This window comes from Trichosurus vulpecula, chromosome 8, assembly GCF_011100635.1.
Source record: "Trichosurus vulpecula isolate mTriVul1 chromosome 8, mTriVul1.pri, whole genome shotgun sequence".
In the NCBI taxonomy this organism is placed as follows: domain Eukaryota; kingdom Metazoa; phylum Chordata; class Mammalia; order Diprotodontia; family Phalangeridae; genus Trichosurus; species Trichosurus vulpecula.
In genome coordinates this window covers 59,568,047-59,585,857 of record NC_050580.1, presented here as the reverse complement: position 1 = coordinate 59,585,857, position 17,811 = coordinate 59,568,047, and the positions used below count along the sequence as shown (strand labels likewise).

Sequence of the window (17,811 nt, the reverse complement as noted above, 5' to 3'; positions counted from 1 at the left end):
AACCAAATTGATCATCAAATAAAACATTATTTGCTGGTATGTGCATCAGCTCATACCAGCTGGGGACAAAATAGTACTGCTTCTAGCAGATTTTGTAATCCTTGCCTCTCAGTCTCCTATCCCAGACCCCTACTCCGCAGGCCATTGTACTCTTTCCCCCTTATGCTCGTTTTGGTGTGGGGTCAAGAAATTCCAGTTATAGTTATTTTAATATTGGTCTCTGTATGCTATTTTTAGAGAAGTGAACCTGCTGCCCCCAAGTCACATCATGAATGTCAAAATCAAATATATAATTTTAGGATCAGTCGCTGTTTTGAATGATCATCCTCTCTCTCCAAGAACCAGCTTTCAGAAAATTCTTTCTACTAATATACACACATGCATGCTCCATGCAATGCTTTTAAGAGTTCCAAGCACTTTCCATAGTTTATAGAATCTGATTCTCGTAACAGCCCTGTAATATAAGTAATACAAATATCATTATCCCCATTTCCGCCAAGCTCAGAGAAATGAATTAACTTCTCTAAGCTCAGGCAGCTAATCACAGTGCCACGCCCCCCCCCCCCCCCCCCCCCCCTCCAGAATTGTCCTGGAAGAGGCCATGCAAACCTTCTAGGTCAATCTCTTCATTCTACAGATGAGGAAATTAAGGCCCAGTAAGATGGGTCACAGAGGCAGGAAATATCAGAGATGCAATTTAAGCCACCCTTCTCTGACACCTGAGATGGTATTCTTTCCACAAGACCATCCTGCCCCACCACAGGCTCGGTAGCCTAGGGGGAGGTCAGACTAGGCATCACTGTGGAGTAACTGTGTATCTCTGTGTAAATCAACATCATTCCTAAGCAGTTTAAAACATGGTCATGGGAGCACATACTAACTCTTTTTATACATGTGTTAGTGTTGCCTTTTATATGAGTAATGGTTACCGGTTTTTTTTTTCTTTTTTTATTAATCTATGTGCTTGAGATATAAGCATATTTACATATATACACAAACTTAGAAACAGCAAATTCAAGCACTATGATATTTCCTATCTATATGACCTTGGGTGAGTAACTTCACTTCTCTTATTTTTATTTTCTTCATCCATAAAATCTAGACTAGATATCTTTTAAAGTTCAATCTAACTCTAAAACCTATAATTCTGTGTTTGTGTAGGTATATACTCACGTATATATGAATGATGACCGCTAGGTGGCGCCATAGTGCTCAGAGTGCCCACCCTGAAATCAGACAGACTCATCTTCCTGAGTTCACATCCAGCCTTAGACACTTATTAGCTGCTTGGCCCTGGGCAAATCACTTAAGCTTGTTTGCCTCAGTTTCCACCTCTGTAAAAATAAACTGGAAAAGGAAATGGCAAACCGCTCTAGTATTTTTCCAAGAAAACCCCAAATGGGGTCACAAAGAGTCAGACATGACTGAAAAATGACTCAACAACAACTATATATATATATATCTATATGTGTGTGTGTGTGTGTGTATGTGTATATATATATATATATATATGAATGCATATACATATAGACTTATACCCATATTATAATACACGTATATTCAGAAACTATACACATGTATATTCAAAAACAATCAACTTGCTAGTTAGATACATAATTTAGGACTTTTAATTTATGGGGGAAAAACTTAGAAGAAATAATATATGTATTTTTGAGCTTGAAAAATGAGTTTCAATATGAGTTGTTAGTTAAGTATATATTTTCAAATAAAATGTCTTTTAAATTAATAATTCTTTGAACATACTGCCTTAAGCTATGTGCTATCTAAGTACCAAGGTTATGGGATCAACCAGCCTCACTTAAAGGTCAACATTCAGCCTGCTTTATCCATTTTCATATTTAATCTTATCATCCTGAGCTCTTAACTAATCCAAGGGTATGTATATTTTCTTATTAAATAATAAAACAGCAACCTTTTGTTGCAAATTTTCTCTTTCTCTTTAGTTACAAATGTAAATTCAAGTCCCCACCCTGATTCACTAAATGTTTTATTCAGCAGACCGAAGAGACCTCCTTTCCCAATAGTAATTACTCACATTTCTTCGTAATTTAGATCCCTTACTCTTATATAATTGAAGTAAGCAATAAAATCACTAAATATACAATTTATTAACACCATAACAAATAACTCCTCAAAGACATAGATACAGGATTTTGGGGGGAGAGAGGGAGGGAGAGAGAGAGAGAGAGAGAGAGAGAGAGAGAGAGAGAGAGAGAGAGAGAGAGAGAGAGAGAGAAAGAGAGAGAGAGAGAGAGAGAGAGAGAGAGAGAGAGAGAGAGAGAGAAAGCCAGCATTCAGTTTCTCTTAAGGAATCATATAAAGTCTCTTCCCTTTAGTAAGATAAAGGTTTAAAGGGCTTCATCAGGCAGCTTCCCAGTTTTCCTTCCTAGTTTCGTGTCATTTACAAATTTGATAAGCTCAAGCCTTCATGGCTTTATACAAGTCAATGATAAAATGATAAAGACCTTGGATCCCTGAGGGATTTCATGAGGGTGGAGACCTCCTCCACTTCGACATCAAACCTTTACTGAGGCTCTTTGATCCAGCTTTTCACGCAGTTCTAAATTCACTTAACTACTCTATCATTTAGCCCACCTTTCTCCACATTTTCCATAAAACTATCCTGAGAGATTTTGTAAAATAGCTCACTGTAATCAAGGTAAACTAAAGCTACCATATCCCTCTTCTCTAGTAGTGTTGTTGTCTAACAAAAAGAGAAATGGCCTTAGTGCGGAATGGCTCATTCTTGATGAAGCCACGCTATATCTCTGGGATCCCTGCCTCCTCTTCTGTATGTCCTTGTTGTTGTTTAGTCGATTAGTTGTATCTGACTCTTCATGACCCCACTTGGTGTTTTCTTGGCAAAGATACTGGACTGGTTTGCTATTTCCTTCTCTGGCTCATTTGTAGATGAGGTAACTGAGGCAAACAGGGTTAAGTGACTTACTCAGGGTCACACAGCTGGTGAGCGTCTGAAGTCAGAGTTGAACTCAAGATGAGTGTCCCTGTCTTGTGGCCCAGTGCTTTATCCACTGTACCACCTAGCTGCCCTAAAAATGTTCACTTTCCGTCCTTTTAAAAATACATACTAGAATTTGTCTGAGAATTGGTGTCAAACTCACTGGCCTATGGTGTCCAGGCTCTATTCTTTTTCTCTTTTTGAAGCGGGTGTTGAGTAAATGAGAAACCATTTTTCTGCATAGTCTCATGGTCTAGTGTTAGGATACAGGTGAAATTATATTGATATAGTAGGTCAGGGGGTGTTAACCTTTTTCTGTATGTTATAGACCTCTGGGACAACCTGGTAAAACCTGGATTTCCCTTCTTAGGATATTTTTAAGTATATAAAACAAAATATACAGAATTACAAAGAAAACCAACTCTGTTGAAATGCAGTTATTAAAATATTAAGAAGACGAGATCAGAGACCCCAGGTTAAAAATTCTTGCAGTAAATGCATAAACAGATGCATTTTCAATATATTTTTAATATGTATGTACACATACATGCATATATGTCTATGCATATACAAATGTGGCTGTGGACTTGTAATTTCATTGTAATAGAGAAGTGCTTTTGTGGAAATTCCTTCTGCCAAAAGTGATTAGCAAATTTTCTGACGTTTAGAACCTAATCAAGCTGCCTGGGACTGAGAAATGAAGGGACTGATTCAGAGACTTTTAGCTAGGACTTGTTAGCAGCAGGACTCAAAGCCTTTTCTGATTCCAAGCCAGCACTTCCTTCCCTGAATCAGGGGCATCCGACTCAAACAGAAATGGGGCCAGTAAACCACATGTAAGGATCCCTGCAGGCTTCATATTGACTTAGAAAACCACATGTTAATGTTATTTATGTCCTATTGTATTTTTGTTCATTTTATTAAATGTCTCTAAGTTATATTTTAATCAGGTCCAACCTGCAATTAGGGCAGCTAGGTCATGCAGTGGATAGATTGCCAGACCTGATGTCAGTAAAACTCTTCTGCCTGAGTTCAAATCCGGCCTCTGACATTTCTAGCTGGGTGACCCTGGGCAAGTCACTTAATCCTGTTTGCCTCAGTTTCTTCATCTATAAAATGAGCTGGAGAAGAAAATGGCAAATCATCCCAGTATCTTCTCCAAGAAGACCCCAAATGGGGTCATGGAGGATTGGACATGACTGAAATGACCAAGCTACAACGAACAAAACCCTGCAATGATGTTGCTGGCTTCATGTAGATGTCTGAGAGTGACCCCACTTCACTGCATGATGCTCCCTATATAGAATTATATGGACTAACAACAGCTAATGGGTTGTTCTGAGGAGAGGATTTTACACAGATGTTCGGAACAGCTCAGAGAACAGACAACTGTTTTAACTAATCCTGCTTCCAAATTTAGGCTATCATAGAAATTGCTTTTCTACTAAGCTGCTTTCTAGTGGACTAGACAGCAATGATAGCAGATACATATGCAACAGATAAATGAGGAAAATAATCTGAAATTTGCCATTTTTTTAAAGTAGAACCTAAATGGCCTTAGAAATGCAGGGGCAGAAGGCGAGACACACTCACTCTTTTTAGTTCTGACTTCTGCATCTGGCCCTGTGAAGCCTGTTTTTAACAGACATCTATCTAACATTCATTAACACATACAACTGTCAACATCATTTCCAATGAAAACTTCCCCAGCTGTCACTCAACAGTATTTTCTGTGCACCTACTATGTGCAGAACACCATGGCATTCTGGGAGTCATCGATGTTCTGTGAGGACACACTCTTGAGGTGAGAAGAAAAAGCCACACCCCTTGTCCTCCAAGAGTTCAGAATCGCCACTTTGAACCCTGCTAACTGGTCAATGTGGCATCCTAAGCCAATGGGAAAGGACAACCCATCACAGATCCTCTCTTTCAGATCTGATGCCAGTGAAGATTACAAGCCCTCTTTCTCGTAGGAGAAGGAAGCTTGCCATAAGTTACTTTGGCTAAAAACAAACAAACAAACAAGTAAATGAATCAATCAATCAATCTCTTGACCTAGTGATCTGTTGATCTCTTGAATAAATAACACATAATCTTCTGGTGAGGAGCTTTACTCAACTAATTTAAGCTTTTACTTAGACAATAGAGTGTTTCTTAATATAGACAGGTGGCTAGTAGGTGCAGTACATAGAGAACTAGGCTTAGAGTCAGGATCTGAATTCAAATCCTACATCTGATACTTGACTCAATATGTCACCATGGGCCAGTCACTCATCCCCTCTCTCAGCCTCAGCTTCCTTTTCTCACATGAGGTTGGACTTAATGACCCTTAAAGTCCCTTTCAGCTCTAAATCCATGATCCAATGAAACCTTCCAGCTTGGGGGAGAACACCCCACTGCTTTCAGTCTACTGTTAGAGCTCTTAAGAACCTTGGGTCCCTTCTATGCCATGGCAAGGCACCTGAGGAGGACTTTATTGGAGGCTTAGCCAAAATACCAAAGATGATTAATCCAGTGTGAAGAGTTAAAATGAACCTCAGACCCTGTGAGAGTTTGAGCAAGCTTCCTTATTTCCTAGGCAGCAAATCTTGAACCATAATTAATTTCTGAGCCATGAGACCCCTTTGAGATACTAAACCATAAAATCCTAAATAAGTTTAGGACTTGAAGAGCAAAGAAAACCTGCTATCCTTTGGGACATTTTCCCCTTTTTTAGATTTCAAATCAACAAGTATTTATTAAGGTGTCACAGTGGATAGAGCACCAGGCCTGGAGTCAGGAAAACCTAAGTTCAAATCCAGCCTCTGACATTTACAGGCTGTGTGACCCCAGGCAAGTCACAAAGCACTGTTTGCCTCAGTTTTCTCATCTGTAAAATGAGATGGAGAAGGAAATGGCAAACCACTCCAGGATCTTTGTCAAGAAAACCCCAAATGGGGTCATGAAGAGTCAGACATGACTGAGATGACTGAATGTATACCAGCCACTGTGCTAAGCCCCGTTGATATAAAGAAAGGCAAAAAAACAGCCCCTACCCTCAAGAAGATCAGTTGGGCAACCAAAAATCACTAAGTATCTTGTTCCAGGCACTACGCTACATACTATAGCATAGCTACAAGTTTACAAGGACAAACACAAAACATTCCCTGCCCTCAAGGAGCTTATATTATATAATTTTGTGAGACATTTAGGATAGTACAGCTCAAAAAATAACTTTTCACTGACCCGTTCAGTGACCCGTTCTTCATTCCAAGATACTTATATCAATAATGGCCAGAGCCTGGTAATAGAATCCATCTTCAGCGAAGGAAAGGAGAGTGTGCCTTGTATCTTCTCAGTGGCCCAGGTGACCCTGGGTGATTATATGGTTCATAACAGTTGTCCACTTGTGTTTATTGAACAAGTGTCTTCCCAAGCTTCTTGATCTTTTCGATTGCTTTTTACATCTTCCTTTCTAGCCTTTCTTAAGGAATTCATATCCCTGTCTTGCTCACAAAGATTCCTTGGTCCTTTTTGGTTTTACTTGGTCTTCAATTGCTTCAGCCTCTAAATTCTTGGTCCCCTTAAGGTCCTGTTCTCATTCTCAGGTCCTAGATGGGGAAAAAAGAAAACATTTCCCTTTCTTCCTGTTTCTTTCAGATTAAACTTGTGATCATTGGTATAGGTGAACTCTTGTCGTGGAAACTTCCTCTACCAATGAAAATTGGCACCTACTTTGCAACTTGTAGAGATGCCTGGGGCATTTAGGGTTAAATGACTTGTCCAGGGTCATGTAACTGGTATGTGCCAGAAACAGGACTCAAACCCAGTTCTTTCTGATGACAGCCCTCTCCCTCTATGCTGTATTGCCTCTTAGCATCCTTCAAAGGATCCTGTGAGCTTCAGAACAGCCTTGCCATTGTTTCCTTTTCCTTCCCTAAAGTCTTGGTGGCCTTGGCCCCTAATTCCTTTCTCTGTCTTGAGCCTCCTCCCTCCTGTTTGTTTTTCCAGAAACAAATCCACTAGGCTTTTTTAGCCAGTTCTACTCCGAGTTTCTTTACCTACTACCCTTGACTAGCCTAAGTTAGAACTTCTTCTAGAGACCATGTGCCTTAGTGACCTGCAATTCACCTGGTTCCTTTGAAAGATCTCTTCCTGTTGTGTTTCTGTTGCATTTCTTCCCAGTTTTCCTTTTTCCTTTTTGAGGGACATCATTCATCCATCACTAGAACAGAGGTGACCTAAGTTCCCTGAGACTCATGAATGTGAACCCATCTTTCTGGGCTCAGATTACCTTCTGTGCCCATTTTTCCTTTTTCTCTTGGATTGCTCACCACCCAGGTTCTTTCCCAGGGCCAGAGGATGGTAAGAATATTGGATCATAACCCTAGAGCTTGCAGGGACCTAAGGGGCCATTTATTCCAAATCTCTCATTTTATAGATGAGGAAACTGAGGCCCAGGGAGTTTTAATGATTTACCAAGGTCACACAATCCTATCCATTACATTTTTATTCTGCACCAAAATGTTTTCCTGTACCATTAAAATATAGACCATTTCCACAAAAATTTATTATGCTATAATTGGAAATTATTTTTGGCTGTGGCAGGAGGGTGGGTACCCGTGAGTAAAGGTCTGGATTTAGGATTTCATTGTGTAGAAATCTCTCTGTGTGGGAACATTCTCAAGAGAAAAAATTTAGAGTTGGAGGAAATCTAAGAGACCATCCAGTCCAACCTATTTATTTTATAGTTGAGGAAAATCAGACCCAGGAGGTGAAGTAGTTTTTCTAATGTTACACATATCAGAGGTGTGATTTGAATCCAAGTCCTCTTGTTTGACAGTTAATTCTCTTTCAAATGTCTTGTGCTGTCTCTCTGGTGCAGATCATCAATTTTTATATAACTGACCATCTTAGAAAGTGACCTGGGGCCTTGAGAAGTTTAGAGATTTGTCTGTTATTACTCAGCAAGTTATGGATCAGAGACAAGGCCTAAATCCACATCTTTCTGCCTCCAATGCCAGCCTATTACTCATTGCACCATGAGCATAGAGGAATGAATTTAAATCAGGCAACCCGCAAATGTGGCAATCTTCTTGGGAAATAGTGGAGGTAGCAGAACAGGGAAATTAAGGGCTCTCCCCTTACTGGTGGAGATTGCAGAGTCACCTTGAACTCTGGATAAGTCTGAAGCTTTGATGTATATGTATATGTGAAGGTGTATTACATATGTTACCTATCTGTCTATCGGTCCATCCATCCATCCATCCATCCATCCATCCATCTATCCATCCATCTATCTATCTCTATCTATCTATCTATCTATCTATCTATCTATCCATCTATCTATCTACTATAGAGACACTAAGCTTTAAGGCAACATTGGGAGACTAGGGATAGGATATTAGGGAGTCACCAAAGTAGGACAGGGACTACTGCCTGCGAAAAGAGAAAATTCTGGATCCCAGCTATGCAGGGCACAATCCCACCCCATCTACTTAACAAGTATTAGAATCTATCTGGGGCCAACTCAAAACCCTAAAAAAGAAAGATTTATTTGTTTTGCTTGTCCATCAGTCCATGGCTTGATCTAGCCTCCAGTGGGTATTTGGAGTTTTGGGGCACATAGTGTATCAATTAAAATTGCCCCCCTTCCCCAGAATAATATACCTTTTGCAGTTTTGCTTTGCAGTCCAACCTTCCTTACTCTTGCTAGCTAGGTGGCACAGTGTGTGAAGGGCTGGGTCAGGAAGACCCATCTTCCTGAATTCAAATCTGGCTGCAGATACTTATTAGCTGTGTGACCCTGGGCAAGTCACTTAACCCTGTTTGCCTCTATTTCTTTATCTATAAAAATGGGAATAATAAAGGTACCTACTTCCCAAGGTTTTTGTGAAGATCAAATGAAATAGTTGTAAATTGCTTTGCAAACCTTAAAGCAGTGTATAAATGCTAGCTATTACTGTTATCAGGAGGCAGCTAGGTGGCTCAGTGGATACAGCATTGGGTCTGGAAGCATTTGAACCTGAGGAAGGCCTGAGTTCAAATCCAGCCTCAGATACTTCCCAGCTGGGTGACCCTGGGCAAGTCATTTAGCCTTTATTTGCCTTAATCCACTGGAGAAGGAAATGGCAAACCACTCTGTCATCTTTGCCGAGAAAACTCCATGAACAGTATGATCCATGGGGTTGCAAAGAGTTGGACACAACTTTACAACTCAACAATAACAATTATCATCATCATCATCATCATCATCATTCTATTTGGATTATTTCTTCAAAGCACCAAGGAAGCTGGTTATTGTATGGTCTGGTTGAAAGGGTCCTTGAGTCACAATCAGAGAACCCAAGTTCAAATCTGGGCTCTGTTAATTACTACCTGAATGTCCTTGGAGAAGTTTCTTAAACCTTGTGTATGCCTCAGTATCATTATGTCTAAAATGAGATCATAAGTGGCCTTTTTGAATAATAATAATAATAATAATAATTCAATTCAAACAAGAGCAAGTATTTATATATTACTTCAAGGTTTAAAGTATTTTACCCAAAGTATTTCATTTGACCCTCACAACAACACTGACAGGTAGGTAGGTGCTATTCTCAAGGACCATTATGGATCCAGGTGTTTTTGGTGGCACCATAAAAATGCCCTTGGAAAATGCCCTTGGTTACTGTTAGTTTTCCTGGATCTATGACTGCTATCATGAATGAACTTTCATGTCATACCCATGTCTACTATAAGCAGGTGAAATGCTGAACAAAATAAACCCAGAGCCCCATCAACTGTGTCACCTGGAGTCCCCATACACATGTTGTATTTATGATGTAAGCATGTCGGACTTACTGCATGATCTCTGCTCCTTCTCTGAGATGGAGTAGGTTCAGACATTGGCTTTGGGGGACAGAAGATTAAGAGAAATGTTTCATGTCCTTGAGAAACTGCGATTTCTCAAGGAACCATTTTGGATGCAGGTATTCTTGGTGGCATAGAAATGTCCTTGGAAAATGCCTTTGGTTTTCTGAATCTGGACTTTTCAGCCAGAAGACCATTTCAGAGAGAAGTCTGTTCTACATCTAACTAAGAACACAAAGCTCTCTCTACCTTGATTGTGTTTTATTCTTAGTGTTTCTGCTCTTCTGTGATTGAACAGAGACTGGAAAAGAGTCTAACTCCTAAGATTTTGTTTGCTCATCCATGAGCCTGGGGCTATACAAGTGGGCACCCAGTCCTGCAACATCTCACCTGCTTGCCCAATGATCAGTCCTTTTTTAGAATATTAGTTGGTTTTTATCATACTTTCCAGTATAGAATATTCCTATGAACAGATCTGTCCACCAATGAGATCTCCCTTGCTGCTCTCTCCTCTGTTGGGTCTAAGAGGAGAATGTTTCCAGGGCTCTCCTTTTCTTATTCTCAGGGTGATACAGTCTAGCCCTTTTTGTTTGGATCAAGTTCACCCAGGATGCTATATCTTTCACTAAGCATCTAGATGTCCTTTTGGTTGACATTCATAGGAACATGAAAGCTATAATCTCTTTATGGTTATAATAATAATGAGCATTTACATAGTGCTGTAAGTTTCACAGTGTAATTTACATATATTGTCTCATTTGATCCTCATAACAACCTTGGGAGGTAGATGTTATTAATCCCATTTACAAAAGGAGGAAATGGACTGAAAGATGTAAGTGACTTCTGGTTACACAGCCCAGAAAGTGTCTTGGGTAGGATTTGAACTTAGGTCTTCCTGACTCCAAATCCAGAACTCTATCCACTATACCAGTGGTGTTAAACTCAAATGCAAATGGCGGTCATCAAACCATTCATGAAGATCTCTGTGGGCCACATATTGACTTGGAAAATCATATATTAGTATTACCTAGGTTTTATCCTATTTTTCTTTATATTTAAAATATTTATATTGTATTATATTGTATTGTATTATATTATACTATATTATATTAAAATTTATATATTACACATTAATATATTGTATATTATATTAATTAAAAATTTAAATATGTAAAATACTTCTAAAATTTAATTTAATATTTTTAAAAATCAGTCTGGGCCATACTTGGGAGTGTTGTGGCCACATGTGACTTCTGGGCTGCACATTGACAATTCTGCACCATGCCATCGAACTCCCTCTGAGGTTATGTGCAGGAACTGCAGTCAAGCAAATGCATGCAAGAGATTGGAACAGTGAGATAGATGGGTTAGTTGATATATTATTGTATATTAGGTAAAAAGGCATCTTAGTAGGGTTGGTAGCAAGCTAGTCTCCAAGTCAGCAAGATCTACGTTCAATCTTTCCTTTGACATCCCCTCTATGACCTTGAGTTATTTAGAGTTCTAGGCAATTAACTCTAGTGACTTCTTCATGTTCTAGGCAATAGTGTGACTTTATGTTGGTCAGAATGTGCCAACCTGCATTGATAGAGGGAGCTTCCTAACCCAGGAATCTACTATGCCAAGGAAATAACAGGCCTAGTTTCTATCCTTATAATTTTCACACTATGGGAGATGCATAGAGCAATGAAATACCTCCTTCTCTCAAGGAGTTTGCAATCTAGTTAGAGAGGAAAGACTTACCCATATAAAAAGTTGAATCACAACATAAGAGATAAGTAAGAATAGAAGGGACAGCTAGGTAGAGGAAGACTCATCTTCCTGAGTTCAAATCTGGTCTCAGGCCCTTACTAGCTCTGTGACCCTGGGCAAGTCACTTAGGCCTGTTTGCCTCAGTTCCTAATCTGTAAAATGAGGACATACTGGAGAGAGAAATGGCAAAATATTCACTCACAGAGAGTAGGACAACTGAACAACTGAATGACAACAATAAGACTAGAAAACCAATATGTCACGTGGCAATATATGATTAATTACCAAATGAGTAGTTCAGAAAATCAGTTCATTCACAGCACAGATAGGTCACTTTATGTTAGAAAACCTGTGAGTGGGACTTGCAGAGGCAGAAAGGAGGTGGAAATAGTGTTCCAGATGACCTTAGTACAAGGCACAGACAGAGGGGATCAAATAGTATATTCAGGTTATAGTAAGATTGTTTGTCTATAACAGGCAGTTCATGTCCAGTATTAATGGAAGATGATACTGATTTTGGCTAGATAGTTGAGTAGCCAATTTGAGTAGTTTGAGCTTTGACCTGGGGAACTATGGAAAGATTCTGAGCTGAGAAGTAACACAATAAAAAGGAGTGGGAAGGATCTGCAATTTCATCAGGATAGAGAACTCCTGGTATGGGAACTCTTTGCACCAACTTAGATTGCAATCCATCTATGAAGTCCTAGGTACTTGCTTGAAGCCTGCCAAGGTTAAGCAACTCACTCAATTAGTCAATATCAGAGATGGGATTTGAAAGCAGGACTTTCTAACTACAAGCCTGACTCGGTTCACTATGCCACAAATTGCTATAAAAGAATTATTTAAAGGAAGAATGCAATGATAGCAGAAAGCTACTACAATCATACCAAATGAAGAGATGATGTCCAAGAGGAAGATGGCAGCATTGGCAGCAAACAAGAAGCGAAATCTGATGGAATTAATCCGTACCAACACGAAGTTTCAAATTCCTCTACTAGAGTTTCTTGCCCAGTTGTTTCTCTGGTTTTCAGAACTCAAAGCCCGATCCTTTTTCTCGCCCTTCCTTTCTCCCCCAGATTGAGAAAGGGTCAGTGAGTGAAAGTTTTGAGAAGGGACTTGCTTTCTAGTCGTAGCAAAGACTGGTTGTGAGAAGGACTAATGGTCCAGCCCCGTGCCAGCTTCTCTTTGTAATAGTGCTGTCTTTGTGTTTTGGTTTATACAGTAATTCTATCAAGCTGGTGAATCTGCTCTCCATATTTATCAGCACATGGCTGACAGCAGCTGGGTTCATACATTTGGTAAGTACCCAAGAAGACATGTTCTCGTGGTGGCTTTCATGGGTCAGTCTCCATCCCCAAATTTATTACCCCAAATGGCTTAGCCTAAGATATTACCTTGGTGGGGCCATTGAATATAGAGAGGAGAAAACAGCAATAGGCCAGCTGTCCTATTTTCCAGCCTTCTACCCCAAACCACTTCCAAATGGTAAGTAATGTTCTTGTCATTAACCTCGGTTTTTTAGGTTCAGAAATAGTGAAGTGCATTTTGAGTGAACAGCTGCAGGAGCATAGATTGGCCACAAGATGGCAGTAGATCTTCACCAAACACCTGGGAGAGTAGCCTTTGGAAAAGATGGAAAATCTGCCAAGTTTGAATGTCATCTCTCAGAAAACAACAATTTGGGCTCCCTCCACTTCTCTCTATTTCCCCTTTGAGAAAAAGGCAGTTTTGCTTCTCCTGACTGATGGCCAGCCCAGTTATTTTGTGTTTCAGAAATGCGTGTGTGTATGTTTTAAGTAGAACTCTATAGAGTGTTCCCAATGTGGAGTGAGGTTCTGACCCTCCTCCTAAGGCTAATTCTTTCAATCAGTTGATCAGCAAGCATTTAATAAGTGTGTGCCAGGCACTGTGCTAAACACTGGAGATAGAAAGAAAGGCAAAAACAGGCTCCCTACTCTCGAGGAATTCCCATTCCAGTAAAGGAGAGGTTACCAACTGAACAAAGAATTATGCACGTACAAAACATATATACAGTGTAAATGGAAGGTAGTCTCATGGGGAAAGGCACTAGCTGTTGGGAAGCCTCCTGTGGAAGATCCATGAGGAAAGCCAAGGCAGCTGGGAGTCTCAGGTGAGGAAGGAGACCATTTGAGGCATGAGGGATAGTTGGTAGAAATACACAGACTTCAGAGATGAAGGGTTACCTGTGAGGGAGGAACAACAAAAAGCCCCCAAGTTCTGGCAGCACAGCTCATCCCTGCCACATGTTTGAATCATACTTTACTTTATCATATCTACCATTATCTACCCACCCTCTTTCCCCAACACACACACACACACACACACACACACACACACACACACACTGCAACTGACTGCCCACCTGTTACCTGTCCCTTAAGGATTAGATCAGACTCCACTTACATAATACCCATCATGATGCCCCCACTTGGAAGTAATCTCCCCCTTCTCTGGTACCCTTCTTGCCTACTTTAAGTCTCCCATCCTCTTACCACACCCTGCCTTCTATTGTATTGTAGTTCTCTGTGACCAGGTATACTTCCTTGAGGTCAAGGACCTCATATTTACTGTGAGGTTCCCCCAGTATTTAATGCAGTCTGTTGGTCATAGAAATCCCTACTAATTGTCTGTTGCTGATGACTGCTTGAACCTTTTGTAGTTGTTTTGTATGGCAAAAAAGAATTTAATATAAACATAGAGCTTAGAGTTGGGAGTTGATGGACAGATTTGGAATCATTTTCTATGCTGAAAGCTATTAAGGCATCTTCTGGAATAACATAGTCCCTAGACAGCAAATACGTGTACATAAGTATACATAGAAACTACGGGCCAATTTCTAATTGCCTGGGGGGTAGGAAGAGGTAGGATGAAGTATTATCCCCCAATCCAATATCCAGTTATTAAGCAGCTTCTTTGTGCAGGACACTGTTCTGGGCACAGAGAATCCACATGCAAAACAAAACAAAAAAGTACCTGCCCTCAGAGGGCAAAGGGAAGAGAGAGAGGGAGGCAACAATTATTTCTATAAGGAGCAAGTATATATACATCTATGTGTCTATATATGCATATATATGATATATGTGCATGTATATATGTGATATGTACATAAATATATACATGCATTCATATCTATGCATATATGTGTGTGTCTATATGTGTATATATATCCATATATATATATATATATATGCATGCATATAGACACACACCTACATTAGAACAGGGCTGTCCAAAATGTGACCTGCCTGCCACATGAGGCCCGCGGTGTAATTTACGCACTGGCCAACAAGCATAGAAATTTACATAAATGCTTTAGTAAATGAAGCCAAGCTACAGCAGAGCTCTCACTAAAATGGCAAATCAAAATATATTGTCTATTGTTTCAATAAAACCCTAAGGTTGGACAGCCCTGCTTTAGGAGGTGAGTACTATTATTATACCCATTTTACAGTTGAGGATACTAAGGGAAACAGAGGGTAAGTGACTGCCCAGAGTCACATAGCTAGTAAGTATCTAGGAGTAGATGTGAATTCAGGTCTTTCCTGACTCCCAAGTCCCATGCTCCTATCCATTGTACTTATCAGCTGTTTCTAGGAGCTAACATTCTAGTGTGAGGTTTTCTTCGAGAGCAGATCTATGTTACTCTCTCCTACTCAATAAACTTCAATGATTCCCTATTGCTTCTAGGAATAAATATAACATTTTCTGTTTAGTTTTTAAAATCCTTTATGACCTATCTATCATTCCAGCCTCTTTGGATGTTAGACTCCCTCCAATGGCCTTCAATCCAGATATACTAGCTCCTCCCTTCTACCACATAGAAGCTCTTTCTTCCTTTAAGTTTTTGCTGCAAGAAACTTTTCTTGGTCCTCTCCAGCTGTTAGTGCCCTCCCTTGGACACTTCTCTATTTAATTACTTTGTATTTATTCTCTTTATATTTATTCTGTATTTACTTAAGTATATATGTGTGGGCTCCCCTGTTAGAATGTGAAGTCCTTGAGAGAGGCATCATTGTATTGTTTGCATTTGTATCTCTAGCACCCAACACAGTGGCTGAAACATAGTAGGCACTTAATAAGTACTAGCTGATTGACTAACATTTAAATAAATATGTACAAGACACATATGGAATAAATGGAAGGTAATTTTAGAGGGGAAATCTCTAGTACCTGGGGGCATATACCTAATTATTTGAAGAGGGAGAGATGGTGACCCTATCTTTTCTGCCTTTCAGTGTTGAAAGTTCTAACCATCATTCATATATGGCCTTAGGGTGGTGTTTTCCTCAAACAAAGGTCAGAGTAGACATGGAGGAACCAAGATCATCTGCAGAAAATGGCAGCTTAAGGGCAAACTTAGAATTTTAGCGTGAACTTTCAAGACCAATGAAATGCTTCAATTGGTGCCTGAAGAGGAAAATTGCTGGAAACTTGTAGCAGAGCTCCCCTAAAGCTGGAATGTGGTTATGTCCATCTTGATAGCTGGTAAACCACCACTACATAGAGTCAAGCTGATCCTATAGGACTTATTTGCTGGGATTAATTCGGTATTGGAGACCAAATTCAAAGGAAAGAGGTCCCACTATTGCCAAAGATGAAGCCATTTCTGTTTGAAGGGTAGAATTCCCTATTGTTTCGTAACAATGGGGTCTGGCTTTGAGGGGTACTATTCATTTGGGGCATCCATGTGGCACCTGTAAGATTGGCAGTTGGTCTCCAAGAGTACAAGGCTGTATTGAAAGCAACTGAAAATACAAACAAGGTATCTTAGATGAGAGCTCAGTGTTATCTTGGTGAACGAGAGACCATGGCTTGGGTCTACTTTAACAATAATGGGGCTCACAGGGTTAAGGTGAAGGAAAATAATTTTTTTCAAAGCTAAGTGTCATAGAAATTTGACCAGGGACAAGGTCACAATCAGTTAAATATTTGCAGACTTTTAATGATAAGAAAAATGTACCGATATCCTCTCCCTCCTCCACATCCCTTTACTTTTCAATCATGCAAAGACACATTTCATTACTCTACTGCCTTAAGACTTGAGACTTGCATCTTCACTCAGAGGAACAACCACCTATCTAAGGGGGAAGGAAAGTTCAAGAAACCACTTGCTTGTACTAACTTTGGTTTATTCAGTTATATATATATAATATATATATATATATACATTTTTTCTTGTCTAACTCATGTCCCTTTATCATAGGTGGAGAACTCAGGGGATCCATGGGAAAATTTCCAAAATAACCAACCTCTAACATACTGGGAATGTGTCTATTTACTAATGGTTACAATGTCCACTGTCGGTTATGGGGATGTTTATGCAAAAACCACCCTTGGCCGCCTCTTCATGGTCTTCTTCATCCTCGGGGGACTGGTAAAATCTCTTTTTATTATGATGACGATATTTATGTTCATTAATATTGTTGATTATTCATTTCCTTAAAAGCCTTATACTACTTATACCTAGTGACTGCATTAAAAGCAAATGATTGCCTTAGTTTTATATTCTGCTAAAGTAAATGAGAGCACAGATAGGACCTTTCAGCATATTTTGGGGGCTGCTATATATCACTTGTTTTCCACAGACAAGGATTTGGGTAAACCAGATCCATTTCCCTTGTCTAGAGATATTCATTTAGTTTGGAATGAACCTAAAGGTCTTAAGGAAATAATGCATGGGAGTAAATGAGAGAGCCTTCTGGACAGTAATACAATTTGCAGCCCACTCCTTGGTGGCAACAACCACTATTGTAGGATGCTGTTAGATGTTATCAATACTTCTTAGACAGGTTGCGGTTTCAAAAGCTCTCCCTCTTCCTCTGTGTTCCTCCCCTCGACTTCCAACAAACACTGTGGCTTGGGTCTGCTCTAAGAGTCGGACGGTGACAAGTCCTGATAGCCTGCCCATTTGGATGTTATCATGCAGTAATGATGGTTTCCTAGCTGGCCGAGTTAAGTACTAGCACAAACACCTCGGATCTTTTCCCTTTTAAGTCACAGGGTTCCATGGTTCCTTTTTCTGGCCCATGCATATATTTACATAACAGTAAAATGACTGACTTGTTATATTGCCACTGGTGAAGAGGGAGGGGGAGTGGTAGGAACAATTCGGCAGTTATTGCAGTTTGTCTTTGAAGCCAGCCCAATTTATATTTTGATTTTTGCCCTCTACAAGGTAAGTGGTTAAAATCCTAATTCTCATTCAGCAGACCCTTATATACACTGCA

The 17,811-nt window shown here is 39.8% G+C and overlaps 1 protein-coding gene across 6 annotated transcripts in view; it reads left to right on the top strand.

Moving 5' to 3' along the window:
- KCNMA1 (potassium calcium-activated channel subfamily M alpha 1) overlaps window positions 1-17,811 on the top strand; it is a 901,346-nt gene that overhangs the window by 615,420 nt on the left and 268,115 nt on the right. For all 6 annotated transcript variants that reach the window (XM_036736100.1, XM_036736099.1, XM_036736098.1 and 3 more), the window contains exons 7-8: window positions 12,786-12,861; window positions 16,788-16,958. In XM_036736100.1, the coding sequence (XP_036591995.1) occupies window positions 12,786-12,861; window positions 16,788-16,958 (247 nt within the window). The remainder of the gene's footprint in view (window positions 1-12,785; window positions 12,862-16,787; window positions 16,959-17,811) is intronic.